Source organism: Pongo pygmaeus, chromosome 16 (genome assembly GCF_028885625.2).
Source record: "Pongo pygmaeus isolate AG05252 chromosome 16, NHGRI_mPonPyg2-v2.0_pri, whole genome shotgun sequence".
In the NCBI taxonomy this organism is placed as follows: domain Eukaryota; kingdom Metazoa; phylum Chordata; class Mammalia; order Primates; family Hominidae; genus Pongo; species Pongo pygmaeus.
In genome coordinates, this window is record NC_072389.2 from 54,597,458 (window position 1) to 54,622,193 (window position 24,736).

Genomic DNA, 24,736 nt, shown 5'->3' on the forward strand with positions numbered 1-24,736 from the left:
CAAAGTATGAGTCTATAAGTATGTGCAGTAAGGCTCTTCTACCCTTTTGATTTATCATCAGGCTTGCATATAGGCAATAGACATTATTCAGTCTTAAGAACAGAAAAAAAAAAAAAAATGAAGAAAATGAACAAAACCAGGAAAAGGCATAGGAAAAATATCTGAACAAATGATGGTCTCAGTTTTCAAAATTTATGAAAAACACATTCAAGAAGTTCAGCAATCTCTAAGTAGAATAAATTCACACCTAGCACATCCTAGACAAAGTTTTTTAAAATAAAGACAAGGAGAAAAACCTCAAAAGCAGCAAGAGAAAGCAACTCATATATAGGGGAACTTTAAAAGGATTAATAACTAACTTCTTATCATAACAAAACAGGCCAGAAGATAGTGGGATAGCATCGAGGTGCTGATGGAAAAAAAAAACCTGTTGACCAAAAATTCTATGTCAAGAATACAATAACCATAAATATAATTACTCCAAGATTTTATTATTCCCTTCTTATGGGAGAAATGTCAGTATAGCAACTACTAATATTTTAAGTTTTCCTCAATCTTTGTAATACCATTATGAAAGATTTTTTATTGATTCCACTTACTGTGGGGAAATAAAATTTTGTTTTCATTTGCTTTTATTGATACATAAAGTTCTCTTGAATTTCTTTTGCTTATGGTCACTTTTTTCTATAGGTTTTTGCAAAAAATATGTTTCAGAATTCCTAGCAGCTACAGAATCATTTCAAATAATGGGACTATCATAATCAATAGCAATTCTTTGCTAGTAAAAAGTTAATGTCAATATCAGACATGTTTTCTATGATGTAAATCACTCCTTCATTTTAAGCTCCCATGATAATTCACATTGGGTTATATATAGCTCAATATTCAAAATGTATGCAAAACTAGCCCAAGCTCAGTTTAGATTTTTTAAAAATTTGCCTGTCTAGATAGATGTTTTACAACACTCTTCCTGTTTCTTTCTTGGGTACTATAAGATAAACATTCTATCTTACTAAAATTCTAGAAATAGACATTTCTGTTATTTTTCTGCAGTTATCAGTTATTAACTTAAGAAAATCACAGTTTGCAGCCCTTTTTCCTCTATAAGAATTCATGATTTTTAAGAGTACTTCAGCCAGGTAAGAGGCAAATAGGTATTAAATGCAAATCCTGTGTTGTTGTTTTTGTTTTGTTTTTTTGTTTGTTTTTATTTTTTTGAGATGGAGTCTCCCTCTGTCGCCCAGGCTGGAGTGCAGTGGTGCGATCTTGGCTCACTTGCAAGCTCTGCCTCCCAGGTTCACGCCATTCTCCTGCCTCAGCCTTCCAAGTAGCTGGGCCTACAGGCGCTCACCACCACGCCTGGCTAATTTTTTTTTTATTTTTAGTAGAGACGGGGTTTCACCGTGTTAGCCAGGACGGTTTTGATCTCCTGACCTCATGATCCGCCCGCCTCGGCCTCCCAAAGTGCTGGGATTACAGGCGTGAGCCACCACGCCCGGCCTGGTGTTTTGGTTTTTAAAGCAGAATGTCGCAAGTTGACCAAAAACCTCTTGCTAGAGACATTCCAAATAGCCAAACCAATGAGCAGAAACCCTAATGTTTCCATTCATCCCATGAAAGATAATAGCAGAAATTTGTCAGAGCACTTTAAGATTCCATGAAACAAGACTTTTATTGTCAAGTCAACCTAGCCTAAATTCAAAGAATCAAGCAACTGCATAAACTTAAGAATGATCATAAAGGATGAAATAGAAAGTGCAAGGGGTGATTTGGGTGCCCAATTTCTCAGTTAATTTATTAAAGGATAATTGCTACAATGAGTAGAAAGTTAAACACTGGTTTTTGAGGCTTGAATATGTGTTCTGCCAATGCTCATACCCAGTGTCACTTTCAGGGACTAGAAACCCACAGGCACCCATTTAGCATTTGGACAACTTTGGTGCCTGGAAAATTTTTCATCTTGAGCTGAAATCTATATCCCTGTATCTTTCACTTATTTATTGGCAAAAGTTATACTTTTTTGGAGCCATACAGAAAAATTCTAATTCTGCTTTCCTACAGTAGCTCTCTACATATTTGAAAACAGTTATTATGGCCTTCAGAGTCTTTTCCTTCCAGAAGAAATACTTACAAATAGTTTGGCCATTGCTGAAGCAACATGATTTCAGAGCTCTTTGTAATTAGGTTTAGATGAGGTTGTCAATGACGGAATTGGAGTCTTTATAAGAAGAAGAAGAGACCAGAGCTCACTCTCTCTGCCATATGAGGACACAACAAGGAAGAGGCCATCTGCAAGGCAGGAAGAGAGCCTTCACCAGAAAACCAAATTGGCTGGCTCCTTGATCTTGGATTTCCCATCCTCCAGAACTATGAGAAATGAGTTTCTGTTGTTTAAGCTACCCAGTCCATGGTATTTTGTTATGGCAGTCCAAGCTGACTAGTACAACGGGACAGGGCAAAAAATGCAGCAATGTGCTATACTACTAAAGATGTATTTCCAATTTCTATCTGTTAACAGCATCCTCTGAAAAAGGTTGTTTAATCTGTTACAAACCCATGTGTTAGCTACTAAACAAAGTACGAGAGACCAGTTTTAGTGTTTGCTGAAGACCAGATATACAATTTCTATTACTTATCTCTGATTTCTAAGTCTGGCAATATTGCCCCAAAGGAAATGGTGTGACATTGTCATTGATTCAAAATTGACTTCTATACATCACCTGTTAATATCTGAAGTGCCTGCAAACCATCCTTAGCCTCACTGTGAAGGTCAGAATAAAGCAGGAAGATATTTTATTAAACTTGGGTTATTAAATACCGGGAAAAACATAAATACTGACTTTCAGAAAGTGGTTTTTATATAGGCATAATTTTTAATTTTAAATAAATTATCAGACTTGATAAGATGATGTAGACAAAATTTTAGCAATAAAGACTGTAACCAACTTAAAACCTAATTGTCTAACAAATTAAGATATCAAATTCAGAATTTCAGGTCAATAATCTCATCAAATTTTGGCTAAGGCAACACATGGTGGTGAGTACACGAAATCTCTGCTTGCAAGGCACCTTCAAGAACGTCGAGAAACTAAGCATTCAAGACTCAAGAGTAACAGTATCTACATGTGGTCAATTATTCTAGGACCATGACTTAAGACGTAAGGACAGGTCAACTGTTGTTGATACTCCTTTGAAGTTCTGCCTGCAACTTTGCTGCTTATTAAGATCATATTCAGCAGGAGGAGCCAAGATGGCCAAATAGGAACAGCTCCGGTCTACAGCTCCCAGCGTGAGCGACGCAGAAGATGGGTGATTTCTGCATTTCCATCTGAGGTACCATGTTCATCTCACTAGGGAGTGCCAGACAGTGGGCGCAGGTCAGTGGGTGAGCGCACCGTGCCCCAGCTGAAGCAGGGGCGAGGCATTGCCTCACTGGGGAAGTGCAAGAGGTCAGGGAGTTCCCTTTTCAGGGGTGACAGACGGCACCTGGAAAATCGGGCCACTCCCACCCGAATACTATGCTTTTCCAACAGGCTTAGGAAACGGTGCACCAGGAGATTATAGCCCGCACCTGGCTCAGAGGGTCCTACGCCCACAGAGTCTCGCTGATTGCTAGCACAGCAGTCTGAGATCAAACAGCAAGGCGGCAGCGAGGCTGGGGGAGGGGCGCCCGCCATTGCCCAGGCTCGCTTAGGTAAACAAAGCAGCCAGGAAGCTCGAACTGGGTGGAGCCCACCACAGCTCAAGGAGGCCTGCCTGACTCTGTAGGCTCCACCTCTGGGGGCAGGGCACAGACAAACAAAAAGACAGCAGTAACCTCTACAGACTTAAATGTCCCTGTCTGACAGCTTTGAGGATAGCAGTGGTTCTCCCAGCATGCAGCTGGAGATCTGAGAACGGGCAGACTGCCTCCTCAAGTGGGTCCCTGACCCCTGACCCCCGAGCAGCCTAACTGGGAGGCACCCCCCAGCAGGGGCAGACTGACACTCCACACGCCGGCCGGGTACTCCAACAGACCTGCAGCTGAGGGTCCTGTCTGTTAGAGGGAAAACTAACAGCAAGGACATCCACACCAAAAACCCATCTGTACAACACCATCATCAAAGACCAAAAGTAGATAAAACCACAAAGATGGGGAAAAAACAGAGCAGAAAAACTGGAAACTCTAAAAAGCAGAGTGCCTCTCCTCTTCCAAAGGAACGCAGTTCCTCACCAGCAACGGAACAAAGCTGGACGGAGAATGACTTTGACGAGCTGAGAGAAGAAGGCTTCAGAAGATCAAATTACTCCGAGCTATGGGAGGATATTCAAACCAAAGGCAAAGAAGTTGAAAACTTTGAAAAAAATTTAGAAGAATGTATAACTAGAATAACCAATACAGAGAAGTGCTTAAAGGAGCTGATGGAGCTGAAAACCAAGGCTCAAGAACTACGTGAAGAGTGCAGAAGCCTCAGGAACCGATGCGATCAAATGGAAGAAAGGGTATCAGCCATGGAAGACGAAATGAATGAAATGAAGCGAGAAGGGAAGTTCAGAGAAAAAAGAATAAAAAGAAACGAGCAAAGCCTCCAAGAAATGTGGGACTATGTGAAAAGACCAAATCTACGTCTGATTGGTGTACCTGAAAGTGACGGGGAGAATGGAACCAAGCTGGAAAACACTCTGCAGGATATTATCCAGGAGAACTTCCCCAATCTAGCAAGGCAGGCCAACATTCAGATTCAGGAAATACAGAGAACACCACAAAGATATTCCTCGAGAAGAGCAACTCCAAGACACATAATTGTCAGATTCACCAAAGTTGAAATGAAGGAAAAAATGTTAAGGGCAGCCAGAGAGAAAGGTCGGGTTACCCTCAAAGGGAAGCCCATCAGAGTAACAGCAGATCTCTCGGCAGAAACCCTACAAGCCAGAAGAGAGTGGGGGCCAATATTCAACATTCTGAAAGAAAAGAATTTTCAACCCAGAATTTCATATCCAGCCAAACTAAGCTTCATAAGTGAAGGAGAAATAAAATACTTTACAGACAAGCAAATGCTGAGAGATTTTGTCACCACCAGGCCTGCCCTAAAAGAGCTCCTGAAGGAAGCGCTAAACATGGAAAGGCACAACCGGTACCAGCCACTGCAAAATCATGCCAAAATGTAAAGACCATCGAGACTAGGAAGAGACTGCATCAACTAACGAGCAAAATAACCAGCTAATATCATAATGACAGGATCAAATTCACACATAACAATATTAACTTTAAATGTAAATGGACTAAATGCTCCAATTAAAAGACACAGACTGGCAAATTGGATAAAGAGTCAAGACCCATCAGTGTGCTGTATTCAGGAAACCCATCTCATGTGCAGAGACACACATAGGCTCAAAATAAAAGGATGGAGGAAGATCTACCAAGCAAATGGAAAACAAAAAAAGGCAGGGGTTGCAATCCTAGTCTCTGATAAAACAGACTTTAAACCAACAAAGATCAAAAGAGACAAAGAAGGCCATTACATAATGGTAAAGGGATCAATTCAACAAGAAGAGCTAACTATCCTAAATATATATGCACCCAATACAGGAGCACCCAGATTCATAAAGCAAGTCCTGAGTGACCTACAAAGAGACTTAGACTCCCACACATTAATAATGGGAGATTTTAACACCCCACTGTCAACATTAGACAGATCAACGAGACAGAAAGTCAACAAGGATACCCAGGAATTGAACTCAGCTCTGCACCAAGCAGACCTAACAGACATCTACAGAACTCTCCACCCCAAATCAACAGAATATACATTTTTTTCAGCACCACACCACACCTATTCCAAAATTGACCACATACTTGGAAGTAAAGCTCTCCTCAGTAAATGTAAAAGAACAGAAATTATAACAAACTATCTCTCAGATCACAGTGCAATCAAGCTAGAACTCAGGATTAAGAATCTCACTCAAAACCGCTCAACTACATGGAAACTGAACAACCTGCTCCTGAATGACTACTGGGTACATAACGAAATGAAGGCAGAAATAAAGATGTTCTTTGAAATCAACGAGAACCAAGACACAACATACCAGAATCTCTGGGATGCATTCAAAGCAGTGTGTAGAGGGAAATTTATAGCACTAAATGCCCATAAGAGAAAGCAGGAAAGATCCAAAATTGACACCCTAACATCACAATTAAAAGAACGAGAAAAGCAAGAGCAAACACATTCAAAAGCTAGCAGAAGGCAAGAAATAACTAAAATCAGAGCAGAACTGAAGGAAACAGAGACACAAAAAACCCTTCAAAAAATTAATGAATCCAGGAGCTGGTTTTTTGAAAGGATCAACAAAATTGATAGACCGCTAGCAAGATTAATAAAGAAAAAAAGAGAGAAGAATCAAATAGATGCAATAAAAAATGATAAAGGGGATATCACCACCGATCCCACAGAAATACAAACTACCATCAGAGAATACTACAAACACCTCTATGCAAATAAACTAGAAAATCTAGAAGAAATGGATAAATTCCTCAACACATACACCCTCCCAAGACTAAACCAGGAAGAAGTTGAATCTCTGAATAGACCAATAACAGGAGCTGAAATTGTGGCAATAATCAATAGCTTACCAACCAAAAAGAGTCCAGGACCAGATGGATTCACAGCCGAATTCTACCAGAGGTATAAGGAGGAACTGGTACCATTCCTTCTGAAACTATTCCAATCAATAGAAAAAGAGGGAATCCTCCCTAACTCATTTTATGAGGCCAGCATCATCCTGATACCAAAGCCTGGCAGAGACACAACCAAAAAAGAGAATTTTAGACCAATATCCTTGATGAACATTGATGCAAAAGTCCTCAATAAAATACTGGCAAACCGAATCCAGCAGCACATCAAAAAGCTTATCCACCATGATCAAGTGGGCTTCATCCCTGGGATGCAAGGCTGGTTCAATATACGCAAATCAATAAATGTAATCCAGCATATAAACAGAACCAAAGACAAAAGCCACATGATTATCTCAATAGATGCAGAAAAAGCCTTTGACAAAATTCAACAACGCTTCATGCTAAAAACTCTCAAGAAATTAGGTATTGATGGGACGTATCTCAAAACAATAAGAGCTACCTATGACAAACCCACAGCCAATATCATACTGAATGGGCAAAAACTGGAAGCATTCCCTTTGAAAACTGGCACAAGACAGGGATGCCCTCTCTCACCACTTCTATTCAACATAGTGTTGGAAGTTCTGGCCAGGGCAATTAGGCAGGAGAAGGAAATAAAGGGTTTTCAATTAGGAAAAGAGGAAGTCAAATTGTCCGTGTTTGCAGATGACATGATTGTATATCTAGAAAACCCCATTGTCTCAGCCCAAAATCTCCTTAAGCTGATAAGCAACTTCAGCAAAGTCTCAGAATACAAAATCAATGTACAAAAATCACAAGCATTCTTATACACCAATAACAGACAAACAGAGAGCCAAATCATGAGTGAACTCCCATTCACAATTGCTTCGAAGAGAATAAAATACCTAGGAATCCAACTTACAAGGGATGTGAAGGACCTCTTCAAGGAGAACTACAAACCACTGCTCAAGGAAATAAAAGAGGATACAAACAAATGGAAGAACATTCCATGCTCATGGGTAGGAAGAATCAATATCGTGAAAATGGCCATACTGCCCAAGGTAATTTACAGATTCAATGCCATCCCCCATCAAGCTACCAATGACTTTCTTCACAGAATTGGAAAAAACTACTTTAAAGTTCATATGGAACCAAAAAAGAGCCTGCATCGCCAAGTCAATCCTAAGCCAAAAGAACAAAGCTGGAGGCATCACACTACCTGACTTCAAACTATACTGCAAGGCTACAGTAACCAAAACAGCATGGTACTGGTACCAAAACAGAGATATAGATCAATGGGACAGAACAGAGCCCTCAGAAATAACACCACATATCTACAACTATCTGATCTTTGACAAACCTGACAAAAACAAGCAATGGGGAAAGGATTCCCTATTTAATAAATGGTGCTGGGAAAACTGGCTAGCCATATGGAGAAAGCTGAAACTGGATCCCTTCTTTACACCTTATACAAAAATCAATTCAAGATGGATTAAAGACTTAAACGTTAGACCTAAAACCATAAAAACCCTAGAAGAAAACCTAGGCATTACCATTCAGGACATAGGCATGGGCAAGGACTTCATGTCTAAAACACCAAAAGCAATGGCAACAAAAGCCAAAATTGACCAATGGGATCTCATTAAACTAAAGAGCTTCTGCACAGCAAAAGAAACTACCATCAGAGTGAACAGGCAACCTACAAAATGGGAGAAAATTTTCGCAACCTACTCATCTGACAGAGGGCTAATATCCAGAATCTACAATGAACTCCAACAAATTTACAAGAAAAAAACAAACAACCCCATCAAAAAAGTGGGCCAAGGACATGAACAGACACTTCTCAAAAGAAGACATTTATGAAGCCAAAAAACACATGAAAAAATGCTCACCATCACTGGCCATCAGAGAAATGCAAATCAAAACCACAATGAGATACCATCTCACACCAGTTAGAATGGCGATCATTAAAAAGTCAGGAAACAACAGGTGCTGGAGAGGATGTGGAGAAATAGGAACACTTTTACACTGTTGGTGGGACTGTAAACTAGTTCAACCATTGTGGAAGTCAGTGTGGCGATTCCTCAGGGATCTAGAACTAGAAATTCCATTTGACCCAGCCATCCCATTACTGGGTATATACCCAAAGGACTATAAATCATGCTGCTATAAAGACACATGCACACGTATGTTTATTGCGGCATTATTCACAATAGCAAAGACGTGGAACCAACCCAAATGTCCGACAATGATAGACTGGATTAAGAAAATGTGGCACATATACACCATGGAATACTATGCAGCCATAAAAAATGATGAGTTCATGTCCTTTGTAGGGACATGGATGAAATTGGAAATCATCATTCTCAGTAAACTATCGCAAGAACAAAAAACCAAACACCGCATATTCTCACTCATAGGTGGGAATTGAACAATGAGAACACATGGACACAGGAAGGGGAACATCACACTTTGGGGACTGTTGTGAGGTGGGGGGAGGGGGGAGGGATCGCATTGGGAGATATACCTAATGCTAGATGACGAGTTAGTGGGTGCAACGCACCAGCATGGCACATGTATACATATGTAACTAACCTGCACATTGCGCACATGTACCATAAAACCTAAAGTATAAAAAAAAAAAAAAAAGATCATATTCATGTGCAAACACCAGATGGAGCCTTTGTATGTCAACCAAAAGAGAAACAGTGACAAGACATGTTGTGAGGAAAAAAGGTAAATATTGTGATATTTTTCATTAGAGATGGGGATATTTTCAGAAGAATATAAAACTTTTTAATATTAAGATTAAACCTCAAACAAATCTCTTTTGACCATTAAATTCTTTTCCAAAATATATGGTAAGAATGTAATAACCAGCATTGCCTACGTACAGCACAGTCAATTGCAATTATATTGCAAATTAAACAAGTAAGAAATTTTTTCATAATTATACTCCAAACCTTTGTTGCTAGTCTTGATAATCTTGATTCTTCCTTGGATATGGGCAACATATATGCTTTTGGGTTGTTTAGAATCTTTATAATATTGAAGTCGATAGCTAAAACAGAAAATAAAATACTTTTTAAAATTCTGGTATTTTTTTTCCTTCACAGAAAAAGCATGATACCTCTTTCGCCTTTTAACGATGCACCCTAAACATGGAGAAGGGCAAACATGGATAAAGAGTGTTAAGACATTGTTATAACTTGTCCCAAAGAGGAAATAAATATTACATTTAATATTTTTACTCAATAGGGCTTTATTATTATTATAAATATTCATTTATAAATAAATGAAATAAAATTCATTTATAAATAAATGAAATAAAATTCATTTATAAATAAATGAAATAAAATTCATTTATAAATAAATGAAATAAAATTCATTTATAAATAAATGAAATAAAATTCATTTATAAATAAATGAAATAAAATTCATTTATAAATAAATGAAATAAAATTCATTTATTTACATCATGTCATCCTCGCAAACCATTCGGTGAGCTAAGAAACATTTTCCATAATTTACAGTTGAGAAGACTGAAGTGCAAGTTCTATGACTTGTTTAAGCTACTGTTTACTAAGTAGTAGAAGGAGAGGACACAAATCTAGGTCTTTTGCTTCTAAGTCCAGAGCAATGACCCTCTAATTAAATGCAATAAGCAACTTGGGCCTCTGCCTGTGGGAGTCCTGTTTTTCCATATTCTGACAATACACCCAGATAAGAAGAGACTTGGTGACCTTTCCTTTCAATCGGCATGAATATGCATGAGGGTACAGAGGGATTCATGCCACTTCTTAAAGGAAAAGAGAACCATGTGATTTAATCAGGTATGTCATGTCAATCAGCCTAAAAGCACAAGCTAGGTATTAAGTGTATCTTAACATCCGAGAAAAAAGGTGATCTGAGAGGTCTGTTCTAGACTCTGGCACTAATTATCAGTTACCGGGTAGACTAATCAGATCTAGGGATTGTAATGTTGATGACAAACCTCTTAAGAGTTAAAGAAAGTTACTTGGGTTGATTTTTGACATTAGACATTAGGAAATATTAGGCATTAACTTGAAATACTAAAGGCAGGTAAGCATTTATGTCCACCAGGGATTAAAGAATTGGTTAGCAAGGAACTTACATTTAAACATTTTGAGTAGAAAGAATATTAGATTTAGAATTAGAATGGGCAAGAAAAGTAATAAACCATATTTTTTCTTCAAAATTTGCTCAATTTTGAAAATTCTTAAATACATATATAATATTTAATATATATGATATTACTTACTTTCTAGTCTTCTATGAACCAGTATAATTAAAAAAATAAAAGAACCTCTCCTTGTTCACTGTACACACAATAAAAAGTTTACTTTTCAGATCACCTGAGCTTAATTGTGGAATTGCTATTTAACAGATAGTAGTATACATTAATATGAGGCAAAATATCTAAGCTGGGAGTAAGGCAATGGCAAAATAGTAAAGCAAAACAATTTAAGGAGAAAAAGAGTCAAATAAAAATTGCAAAGAAACTCATCTAGATATGATGACTAATCAATAAAATTAAAATGCCTATATTTATTAGCTTTTTTTCCTCTAACCCACTGATTAGTTTTAGGGAAAAATGTTAATATTCCCCCGAATTATAGTTTTAGTGCCTCTTCTGTTCTCAGCATCTTTGAAAGCTTGGGAATATTACCTGAAAATCCAAAAATGACTCTATCTGATAAAACTATAATAAAATATGTCTTAACTGTTCTTACTAACTCTCCAGAAATTTCACTAGTGAAAAAATGTTCCAGTCTTCCTCCACTTGCATTGGGAAAATTTCATTTCCATAATTATGCCCTATTTATTTTTGAGATGTTATCCCCTCTAAAAGGGAGACATGTAAGTAAGTATGGTTATCGCTATCCACTTTTGCAGTTTTTATTCTAACAGTCTTCCTGAAATGCAAATAACTCCTCTATGGTGGAAAAATTAAAGGTCAAGTGTAGGCCACAAATATTAATACAATAATTCACTAAACTATAGAAACAGAAAAAGTATTGCTGACAGATACACTTTAGAATATACGTAATTAAAATCAGAACTACTCTCAGAAAGAGACTTTTAATCTAGCATTGAAATGCAAGATAATTCAAGAAAAGACCTCATACCTGCATTAAAAGACAGATAAATGATGCAATATTTAACTTGTTTTAAGTTAAAATGCTAAAAGATACAAGTATCATTTTCCATGATTCCCTGATTTGGGTTACTGGTTTTTCCATTAACCAACCACACCAGATAAAAGCTCTACTTTATAAAGATAGTTGGTATCAAAGCAAGAATTTTTGAGGCTAGACTACTTCAAGATCAGATCTTTCAGAGTCATTTACAAAGAGAATACCTGAGACCCAAGCCTGATATAATTTTACAGTCGACTTTTAAATCCTGTAAATGGTCAGAATTCCGGAGGTTTTTAGTTGTTCTAATGAAGTCTAGGAAGGAATCCAATAAGCCTCATAAATAAAAACTATAGAATGCACCAAAATAGCACAGTAATAATAATTTTAGAAGCTCAAGAGTTGGAATGTACCTTGGATAGAGGGGTAGAAAAGAAATGCCAGGAGAAATAAAGAGAAAATATAGGTATCCATTAGGCAAAATGTATGTGATCTGAGCAAATAAAAAATAAAATCTGAATGCAATTTTGTCCAATAATATAGGAAAATGATGAGTATTTCAAATAAAGTATTGCATATTCATGAGTTTTTGAGACCGAGTCTCGCTCTGTTGCCCAGGCTGGAGTGCAGTGGCGCCATCTAGGCTCCGCCTCTCAGGTTCAAGCGATTCTCCTGCCTCAGCCTCCTGAGTACTGAGATTACAGGCGTTCACCACCATGGCCAGCTGATTTTTACTATTTTTAGTAGAGACTGGGTTTGACCATGTTGGTCAGGCTGGTCTTGAACTCCTGACCTCAAAAGATCCTCCTACCTTGGCTTCCCAAAGTAGTAGGATTACAGGCGTGAGCCACCGTGCCTGGCCTCATGAGTATATTCTTAATGTCTTATTGTGTATATTTTCTGATCATGCTTCTCTGACTGTTTCAGATCTTTATATGCATACTTCCAAGTCCTTTCAATCTGATCATCTGCAGGCCCAGTCATTGGTTTGTATATATATTAAACCTCAAATGAGTTATATCTCTCTACATACCTACTTACAGATCCATCCTCCCACCTTTCTGTGTGAAATTCATGGTTCAAATTGGCAAAGTGAAAGATTAAGGACCTTCACAATGCTCTAAATTAGAATTGCTTCTCCTAGTAATGTTATGTTAACATAATATACTTAATTATAAATAACTTCACAGAGAGATTATACAGTCTGAGTGTTTATACATATACTTTGTTAACTATGAAGTGTATGCTTATGTAGATCACTAGCATCCTTAGGTTTCACTAACTCTGCACCAAATTTAGTATATCCAAGAACATGAAGATTTTTATGTTATAATAAATTAGTGATTCATATCACATTTGGTTCCCAAGGAAAGTGCCATCTTATTATTATTTTATTTTGGCATTTTTGGGAGTTACTTTTATCTATTATTTCTTACTATGAATTATATTTGTATCTCTAAGGACCAAATCATTGCTCAGGCAAGTTATAGATGCAAGACACAAGTTATTATTTTTAAAGTATTTCTATTTTTTTTATAAGAACCAAAGTGACAAGTATCTGAATAAGAAACTGATGTATTTATGAACTAAGGCTCTGTGGAGCCAAACATTACATATGTTTTATAAAAGCTTAAGATTTGATCAAAGGTGCTGGTGAAGAAACTTATTGACCCATTTAAAAATCTTTCCTACAGAATGAAAAACATTTTTTAAAAATCCACCACTAAACGGGTTCAGAGGCAAAACTTAGAGCATACCATCTGATAAATTACTTTTCCCATGATATGTAAATTTATCTACACAAGAACTTTAAGGATGATATAAAATTGAGACTAATTTAATTGTATGTGGAGTACAAACTATGCTTATTGAGAATAATAAAATTAGAAGGAATTGAGACTATATTTTATAACCAAACCTTGACAGTCTTGACTGGTACTGTCATAAAAATTCTTAACCATCTTTGTATTAGTGATTGTTTGAACTTATTGATGTGTTCCTCCTTTGTATTAGTGATTGTGTGAACTTATTATTGATGTGTTCCTCATTGAAACCATGTTTCCACAGTTCCATATCTAAAAATGTCCCGTAAAAGAGAAGGCCAGGAAAATTTGCAATACTTTGTGTGCAAGGCAAATATTCAACTTCTTTTTCCCGTGTAATTTCTATCATGTACCACATTTTTCTTTTAAACTTGTCCACAATCCTCATGGTTTCATATGCTACTCTTCACATTATGACTGTTCTCTATTATTTCTTTTGATCTCATTTAATGAGGAAAATCTAAATTATTAGCAATAGCATTCATGGGGTGTTTACATATTATTTGATATGCTCAGCACATTCTGTGCTTCAGTGTGGGAAAGAATAATTAAAATTGCAATAAAAGCTAAATTATTATAGAAAAACTAGAATAATTAGACAACTAGTATGAAAGACAACATATATGATATAAAAAATAATAACATTGGTAATTTGATAGGAATAGTGTTTTATCTGTAAATTGCTTTGGGAAGTATGGCCATTTTAACGTTATCGATTCTTCCAATACATGAGCATGGGATGTTTTTCCACTTGTTTGTGTCAAATATGATTTCTTTCAGCAGTGTTTTGTAGTTCTCTTTCTAGAGATCTTGCCTGTCTTTTGGAATTAAACCATTTTATGCCAGTACCATGCTGTTTTGGTTACTGTAGCTCTGTAGTATAATTTGAAGTCAGGTAATCTCATTCCTCCAGTTTTGCTTTTTTTGCTTAGGATAGCTTTGGTTTTTCTTGGTATTCTTTTAGGATTTTTTTTTCTATTTCTGTAAAGAATATCATTGGTATTTTGATAGGGATAGCATTGAATCTGTAGATTGCTTTGGTTAGTATGAACATGTTGAGTATTCCAATCTGTGAACATTGAATATTTTTCCAATATTTCTATTTTTTGGTGTCCTCTTCAATTTATTTCATCAGTGTTTTATAGTTTTCATTATAGAGTTCTTTCACTTCTTTGATAATTCATAGGTATTTAATTTTATGTGTGGCTATTGTAAATGGGTTACTTTTAAGATTTCTTATTCAGATTGTTCACTGTTGGCATATAGATGTGCTACTGATTTTTGTATGTTGATTTTGTATCCTGAAGCTTTACTGAATTTATCAGTTCTAATAGCTTTCTTGTGGAGTCTTTAGGTTTTTCCAAATATAAGATCAACTCATCTGCAAATAACAGTCATTTGACTTCTTCCTTTCCAATTTGGATGCCCTTTATTTCTTTCTCTTGTCTGATTGCTCTAGCTAGGACTTCCAGTACTATGTTGAATAACAGAGGTGAAAGTGGGCATCCTTGTCATGCTCTAGATCTTAAGAGCTTTTAGTTTTTCCTCACTCAGTATAATACTAGATGTGGGTCTGTTGTATATGGCTTTATGTTTGAGGTATGTTCCTGCTATTCCTAGTTTTTTGAGGGTTTTTATCATGAAGGGATGTTAAACTTTATCAAACGCTTTTTCAGCATCAATTGAAAGGATCATATCGTTTTTATCTTTCATTTTGTTGATATGATATATTACATTGATCGATTTGCATATGTCGAACTATCCTTGCATCCCTGGAATAAATCCCACTTGGATCTGATGAATAATCTTTCTAATGTATTATTTAATTTCTAATGTATTATTTGCTAGTGTTTTCTTCAGGGTTTTCACATCAATATTAATCAGAGATATTGGTCTGTAGTTTTCTTTTTTTGATGTGTCTTTATCTGGTTTTGGTATCAGGGTAATACTGGCCTTGTAGAGTAAATTTGGAAGTATTCCCTCCTTCTCTAGTTTTTGATTTTGAGTAGGATTGGTGTTAGTTCTTCTTTAAATGTTTGCTTGAATTCAGCTATGAGATCCTGGGCTTTTCTTTACCAGGAGACTTTTTGTTAGGACTTTGATCTCAATATTTGTTATTCATCTGTTGAGGTTTTGGATTTATTTATGGTTCAATCTTGGTAGGTTGTATGTGTCTAGAAATTTGTCCATTTATTCTAGATTTTCCAGTGTATTGCCATATATTTGCTCACAGTAGCCACTAATGATCCTTTCAATTTCTGTGGTATCAGTTGTATTGCTTCCTTTTTCATTTCTAATTTTATTTATTTGTGTTTTGATGGTTTTGGACATAATCCAGCAGAATCCTCTGGTTTACAAGGTAGAGACTCTTTTCTCACCCCTTACTTTTCCCAAACAAACAGGGTTTCTTTCTCCATTCTGAGCCACCTGAAGCTGGAGCTGGAGTGACACATGCACCACTGTGGCCACCACCACTGTGATTGTACTGGGTCAGACCTGAAGCCGGCACAGCACTGGGTCTTGCTCAAGGCCGGCTGTAACCACTCCCTGGCTACTGCCTATGTTTGCTCAAGACCCCAGGGCTTTACAATCAGTTGGTGGCAAAGCCATCCTGGCCTATTTCCTTCCCTTCAGGGTGTTGAGGTACCCCAGGCCCTGGGTGGGTCCACAGGTGCCATCCAGGAGTCAGGAACTAGTGTCAAAAACCTTGGAAGTCTATCTGGTATTCTACTGTATTGCAGCTGAGCTGGCACTCAAACCACAGGACCTCTCTTTCTTCCCCTTTCCAAAGGCAGAGGAGCCTCACCCCACAGCCACTGACACCCCAGGCCATGGGGAGTACTGCCAGACTACTACCTAAGTTTCCTTAAGGCCCACAGGCTCTTCAGTCAGCTTGTGGTGAATGCTGCCTGGCCTGGGCCTCACCCTTCAGGGCGGCGCGCTCCCCTCTGTCCAAGGGCAGGTCCAGAAATGCTCTCCAAGAGTCAAATCCTGGAATCGGGGACCCAAAGAGCCCACGTGGTGCTCTGCCCTGCCATGGCTTTGCTGGTACCTAAGGTGAAGACAAAGTCCTCTTTACCTTTCCCTCCACTTTTCTCAAGCAGGAGTTTTGCATTGATTAAAAAATATATATTTAAGAAAATGTAATATTCATTCCAAATGAAACACTAAGTAAACCCATAAAAGAAGGTTATGACTCTAACTTGCTAAAGAAATCATCTTGAAATAAAAATTCAAAATATTACTTAAATGCAGAATAATTTGACGCATGCCATTAAAGTCAGGGACAAAGTTTGGATTCTTTCTATGGTAGTTATGTAAATTGGCTCATTTAACATCCACTTCAAAGTCCTTTATTTTTTTTCTACTTTATTTTTTTTCTGCCCTTTATTTTTTTCTAGTCAAGCTAAACATGTGAGTTACTTAGCTCCTCTGAATTTGATTTGATTTGATTTAATTGGCCCTTTGTGACACAGTTGTGGCCAATGAAATATAGGCAGAAGCCCCTTGTGTTAGTCCATTCTTGCATTGCTGTAAAAAAATACCTGAGGCTGGGTAACTAATAAAGAAAATAGGTTTAATTGGATTATGGTTCTGCGGGATGTACAAGAAACATAGTGCCAGCATCTGCTTCTGGTGCACGCCTCAGGGAGCTTACAATCATGGTAGAAGGCAAAGGAGGAGCCCATGTGTCATCTGGTGAGAAATGAAGCAAGAGCGAGGGGGAGGGGAGGTGTCATCCATTTTTAAACAACTGAACAACTGATCTCACACAAACTCAGAGCAAGAGCTCACTCATCACCAAAGGGATGGTGGTAAGCCATTCATGAAGGATCTGCCCCTGCCTCCTGGTCCAAGTATCTCCCTCTAGGCCCATCTCCAACACTGGGGATTATATCTCAACAAGAGATTTGGAGGGCACACACATCCAAATCATATCACCCCTGGGGAAGGTTTTATTTCCTAAATAAAAAGGCAAAACCTGATAAAGAAAAGGCTTACTATATGCCTGGTGTCCTTTCTCTCTTTTCCTGTGTGGCTGGAATGCCAGGAGATACAGCAATTATCTTGTGACAATATAAAAGTAACATGCTAAGGATGCTGAAGCAGGAGGACATAAGAAACATGGTTCCTTGGTGACATCCATGAGAAGTAATAGCTACCTTCATATTTCTTCTCATGTAAAAATTATTTTTTGTTATGTAAAATATTAACTCTTTACTTGCTTCAGTGATATTTATAAGGTACTTTGTATTTGCCAATAGCTGAAATTTTAGTAGATATTCCCACCATCACAACTGTTATTTAACACTGCTCTGTAAATCCTAACCAATTCAGTAAGCCAATAAAAATAAATAGGAGGTGTAAATATTAGAATGAGGAAGACAACACTAATTGTTTTTTGTTTTTACAGGTGATATTATGGTCTTCCAAGCAAACACAAGATAATCATTTTAATAAGCATTGTTAAGTAGGAGAGTTTAGTTGCAAATTACAAATACATAAAAATTTATGGCTGTTATAAATGTCAGCAGTTGACCAGTTAGACAATAAAATATTTTAAAATCTCATTCCTAATTTTAAAATATGTGAAATATGTAGGAAGAAGTTATTTAAGAAATGTTTAGGACCTAGATACAGAACATTACAAACTAAAGACACACATGATATTTCTGAATGTATAGAATAAAAATTATGAAGGTATAATTTCTCCCCCAAATAATTTATAAATATTAAATACAATTCTAAACAATCTATATATAATTGTTTGGTGGGGAGGGGAACAGGGCAAACTTATTCTAAAGTGCAAATCAAAAATTTTAGTATAGGTACAATATGCAGGAAGTAGTGGAAAAAGTCATGATAGAAGAATTATCCTGTCAGATATTAAAATGTATAAAACAATAATGATTGAAATAATATGGTGTAGACATAAAATTAGGTATTGCAATCATTAGGGAAGAGTAACATAATTTATAGTTTCAAGCAAATATTAATGAGTTTACTATTTAGCAAATGTGACATTCCTAATCATTAAGAAAAGATGAATCATTGACTAAAAAGATATAAGGCAAATGTTAACTCTTTAGGAAAAAATAAATTTGATCTCTACCACATCACATACTGAAATGAAATTTCTTTCCCTTTTTTTCTTATTCTCCCCATATTCATGTAGAAATGACTTGTCCACTTACAAAGGTACCTAAATACTGCAAACATAGCATGCAATTAAAGTGTAATGAAAGGACAGAGAAAGGCAGAAGTGGCAACAAAATGGGCCAGGAATCATTCTCAAAATGCATATTGTTTTTAACAGCTAACTTAATAAACAAGGACATTTTATTCATTACACTCTTCACAGTGTCTATGAGATAAAAAGGAACAATCACTGTGAAGATCCCCAGCTAGCTATTCTTGCTACTAGGGTAAGATGGAGCTGTCTTTTTTTATGGAGGCCTTATAAAGAAAACACTCTATGGGTAGCTGATAAAGGTTTTGAGAATATCTTTATCATAACGAGAATGAAATTCACAACCTTTTAAAAAGCAACAATCATAGGTAGATGCTGAGTACAATTTTAAAAAGCACAATTTTAAAAAGCCATTAAACTCAGAAGCAAGGTTTGAATTCTCATTGTGGTAGAAATGTAAATTGGTTCATTTAACATTTACTTCAACCTCCTTCTTCTCTTGTCTTTTTTTCCTACTTTGTGCTATTATGCAGAATCATTTTGAGGTGTTTCATTCTTGTGTAATCTTAGCTCCCTAACAAAGAATAAACACTTGATGGATTGGAAAATTAAATCTGGATTAAAAAAAGCAGAACAATGTATAAACTAGAAAAAATATATATATAGGTGGTGGAGAAGTCTACAAAAGATGAGATTATAGAGTAAAACATTAATATACAGGCATATCTTGTTTAACTGCACTTTATTGTACTTCACAGATATTGCTTTTTTACAAATGGAATGTTCATGGGACTCTGTGTAGAGCAAGTCTGTTGCCATTTTTCCAACACCTGTGTTCACTTCCTGTCTCTGTGTCAGCATTTTTTAGCAGTAAAGTATTTTTAAATTAAGGTATGTACTTTTTATTAGACAAAATGCTATCATACCTTTAAGAGACTACAATATAGTATAAACATAACTTTTATATACACTGGGAAACCAAAACATTTGTGTGACTCACTTTGTTGCAATATTTGCTTTATTGCAATGGTCTTACACAAAGCCTGCAATATCTCTGAGGTATGCCTATATTTTATTATGTAAAAATTCAAAAGTCCTGCTAGGCAAAAAGTACAGTACCACAAAAGGAAAACTGACAAACAATATTTCTAACAGAATGACAGATGAAACAAAAACCTCAGTAGATAACAGATGACGGACATAAGAAGTAAGTTATAAAAAAGGAATACGACTGGCAAATAATTTTTTAATTTCACCAGAAACTAAAGCAATCAAAGAAATGCTGATATACTATTTAAAGACAAACAAACAAAAAGATAATGTGCCAGGTTGTTGAGACTTATAATCTCACGTGCTAATGATGGGCCATAGTTTTCTCTACCATTTGTCATACTCTCCCCAAATACAGGAGACACCTGGCTTTGAATGAGGAGGCAGCAGCTTCTGTTTCTTGGTTTCTTTAACATCCCAATGTGTTCCTCACTGGGACTGAGGGAAAAAGTATTCCAAAGGTACTTCTGTCCTCCTAAGGAATTCTCTTGATTCCTCAACACTCCTCTTTGCCATGTTTTATAGGTTCAAGGTGGGTTAATATCCTGCAAGGTAGGACTTCTCTTTAGGATGTACCTATTAATGCCATCAGCCTTTAAGAATTCAGAAGAAACTAGAACAGAAACAGCCTCATTTTAACATCCATTACACAGTTCAAGTGGATTTGTGTTACAACCAAAAAAACTTCGACTAAGAAACTTATATGAACTCCTCAATTTCTCAAGGGTATTTTACTCTTTGAGCACTAGTAGCAAAAACTGCTATATATTATCACTCATTCTACCCATAATCATTCATTACAAAAGTGCCTACTGAGTATTAATTATGCTCAATGCCTGGGATACAAGGATGAAGATAGGGCTCACTGTCTGTGGGGATGGGGTGGGGACGAGTCTCAGATGTATTCTTAGGTAGTTGCAATGCAACATAATAGCTCTATAGCAGAAAAAAATATGGAAGTGCCAAAGGAACACAGTGATCCTCTTAGTTGATCACTTGGGAATTTCAAGGAATTGGAAAACATTCTTGTGTGTGTGACTTTCCTACCAACAGAACTAAACAGTCATATTATACCAGACTCGCATTGTTTTCATTCTGCCACTCAAAGTATAAATAAGCTGTGGTATAAAAATGCCTTATAAACTGTTCTGCTGTGACTAGTAATAGTTAAGATGATAGATCCAAGATTTAAAATGACAACAATATGTATTAAAGTATTAATAATTCCCTTAAATATTTCTCCTTATCTTATTTTCTTGCTGTGTTTTATACGTTCTTCATAATTACTTTGACAAGATTTTTTAATTGATTGGGACATTTATTGGAACAATATTTTATATGTATGATTCTATACATACTCTTCTATTTTTCAGACCACGGCTCCAGTTTTTTTTCCGTGAAAAACATTTCAGATATACTCAAAGTGAATGGCTCACCAATGGCAGAGAATTTCAGGACCTTGCTCTTCCTGTAAAACGTGCTCTAATAGCATTTGAGTCTTCTCTGAAGGTATCTCCTAAGACAATGTCACTCAAGAGTTTTGGAGGTTTGGAGAAAGGTTTGGCAAGGTTTCTTATCAGGCCAGGTTTTCTCCTCTCCTATTTATTAGGAGAGTGGATCTAACTCCCTCTTGACCAATTGTTTAACGTACATTGATGTAACCTTAACCTGCATTTCTGATGCAGAGTAGTATATTAGTTAAGCACATAGGCTTTGGAGTCAGACAGACACAAATTTAAATGCCAGCTTTGCCATTTGTTGATTAAGTGACCTTAGGCAAATTAATTTCTTTAAGCCTGTTTCTTCAAACATAATTTGGAGATAATAATTACCTTATAAACTTGGTAAGTGCATAAAATGAGAATATATAGCAAAAACACAGTATCTGGCATATTGTAAAGGTTGTATAAATGGTAATCAATATTGTTATTAATAAAAGGGGTTCTAAACCTAAAAACAAAAGCCCAATATGCACCAAAATAGAACCTCTTGAAAGCTTAAAACTCACTGGGCCTAAAAAACAGTAACACAATGAAAAAAAATAGGTAACAACATGATGAAGAGAACAGCACCTTACATCTCAATATTAATGTTGACTGTAAAAGGCCTAAATGCTCCACTTAAAAGATACAGAATGGCAGAATGGATTAAAAAAAAAATCACAATAGAAATATCTACTTCAAGAGACTCACCTAACATGGAAAGAATCAAATAAACTCAAGGTAAAAGTGTGTAAAAAGGTATTCCATACAAATGGAAACCAAAAGTGAGCAGGAGTAGCTATTCTTTTAGCAGACAAAACAGACTTCAAAGCAACAACACTAAAAAAAGAAAGATGGTCCCTACTATATTGATAAAAGGATCAATTCAACAAGAAGAGATTACAATCCTAAATTTATATGTACCAAACACTGAAGCATCTACATTTATAAAACAATCACTATCAGACCTAAGAAACAAGATTGACAGCAAAACAGTAACAGTGGGAGACTTCAGTGTGCCACTGACAGCGCTAGCAGATCTTCAAGACAGAAAGTCAACAGAGGAACAGTAGACTTAAATGACATGCTAGAACAAACGAACTTAAAGATATTTACAGATCGTGCTACCCAAGATTTCCAGAATATACATTCTTCTCATGAGCATGTGTAACATTCTCCAAGATAGACCATATAATAGGCCATAAAACAAATCTCAATAAATTTTAAAAAATCAAAATTATATCAAGTATCTTCTCAGGCCACAGTGGAATAAAGCTAGAAATCAACTCCAAAAGGAACCCTCAAAACTATACAAATACACGGAAATTAAATAAGCTGCTTCTGACTGATATCTGGGTTAACAATGAAATCAAGATGGAAATTTAAAAATTATTTGAATTGAATGATGATAATGACCCAAGTTATCAAAACTTCTGGAATACAGCAAAAGCAGTGCTTAGAGGAAGGTTTATAGTGCTAAATGCCTACATCAAGAAGTCTGAAAGTACACAAATTGATGACCTAATGTCGCACCTCAAGGAACTAGAGAAACCAGAACAGACTAAACCTGAAGCTAGAAGAAAAGAAATAACACAGATCAGAGCAGAACTAAATACAATTCAAACAAACAAAATAATACAAAAGATCAATGAAACAAAAAGCTGGTTCTTTGAAAAAAATAAACAAAATTGATAGGCCATTAGCTAGATTAACCAAGAAGAGGGAAGATCCAAATAAGCTCAATTAGAAATGAAACTGGAGACATTACAACCAACACCACAGAATTACAGAAACAATCATTCAAGACTATTATGAACACCTTTATGCACACAAACTAGAAAACCTAGAGGAAATGGATGAATTCCTGGAAACACACAATCCTCCTAGATTAAATCAGGAATAGAAACCTTGAAAAGACCAATAAGAAGCAGTGAGATTGAATCAGTAATTTAAAAACTGTCAACAAAATAAAGGCCAGGACCAGATGGATTCACACCTGAATTCTACCAGACATTCAAAGAATTGGTACTAATCCTACTGAAACTATTCCAAAAGATTGAGAAGGAAGGAATCCTCCCTAAATCATTCTATGAAGCTGGTATCATCCTGACACCAAATCCAGGAAAAGACACAACAAAAAAAGAAAACTACAGATCAATTTTCCTTATGAACATAGATTCAAAAATCCCCCCAAAAATACCAGCTAAACAAATCCTACAGGATGTCAAAAATGTAATTCATCATGGTCAAGTGGGTTTCACCCCAGGGATGCTGGGATGGTTTAATATACACAAGTCAATAAGTGTGATACATCACATAAACAGAATTAAAAACAAAAACCATATTATTATCCCAATAGATGCAGAAAAAGCATTTGATAAAATACAGCATCCCTTTATAATAAGAACCAGGCATAGAAGGCACCTATCTCAAAATAATAAAATCCATATATGACAAACCCATAGCCAACATCTTATTGAATGGGGAAAAGTTGTAAGCATTTCCCCTGAGAACAGAAACAAGACAAGGATGATCACTTTCACCACTTCTATTCAACATAGTTCTGGAAGTGCTATCCAGACCAATCAGGCAAGAGAAAGAAATAAAGGACACTGAAACTGGAAAAGAGGAAGTCCAACTATCACTGTTTGCAGATGATTTGACTGTGTACCTAGAAAATCCTTAGTACTCCTCCAAAAGACTCTTAGATTTAATAAACAAATTCAGTAAGGTCTCAGGTTTCAAAGTCAATGTACAACAATATCATTGTTGATGTATAGCATCAAGCTGAGAATCAGATCAAGAATGTGATCTCTTTTATAAGAGCTGCAAAAAAGAAAACATAAATAAAATACCTAGGAATATATTTAACTATGGAGGTGAAAGATCTCTACAAGGAGGACTACAAAACACTGCTGAAAGAAATTATAGATGACAGAAACAAATGAAAACACATTTCATGCTCATGGATTGGAAGAATCAATATTGTGCAAATGATCATACTGCCCAAAGGAATCTACAGATTTAATACAATTCCCATCAAAATACCAACATTGTTTTTCACAAAATTAGAAAGAACAATCCTAAAATTCATATGGAACCAAAAAAGAGCCCAAATAGCCACAGAAATCCTAAGTAAAAATAACAAATTTGGAGGCATCACATTATCGGACTTCAAATTATACTATAAGCCTGTAGTTACTAAAACAGCATGATACTGACATAAAAGTGGGCAGCTAGACCAAAGGAACAGAATAGAGAACCCATAAATCAAGCCAAATACTTACAGCCAACTGATCTTCAACAAAGTACACAAAAACATAAGTTAGGGAATTGACATCATTTATTACATTAAATGGTGCTAGGAAAACTGGCAAGCCACACGTAGAAGAATGAAACTGGATTCCTATCCCTCACCTTAT

At 36.2% G+C, this 24,736-nt stretch overlaps 1 protein-coding gene across 11 annotated transcripts in view; it reads right to left on the minus strand.

The window, feature by feature from the left end:
- FAM227B (family with sequence similarity 227 member B) overlaps window positions 1–24,736 on the minus strand; it is a 290,230-nt gene that overhangs the window by 33,372 nt on the left and 232,122 nt on the right. For 10 of the 11 annotated variants that reach the window (XR_008494152.1, XM_054451200.1, XM_054451199.1 and 7 more), the window contains one exon: window positions 9,574–9,671. The exons of the other annotated variant lie outside the window; for it this stretch is intronic. Coding sequence is in view for 9 of the 10 variants with exons in the window: in XM_054451200.1 (XP_054307175.1) it covers window positions 9,574–9,671 (98 nt within the window). In the remaining variant the exon portion in view is untranslated. The remainder of the gene's footprint in view (window positions 1–9,573; window positions 9,672–24,736) is intronic. 11 annotated transcript variants of the gene reach the window in all.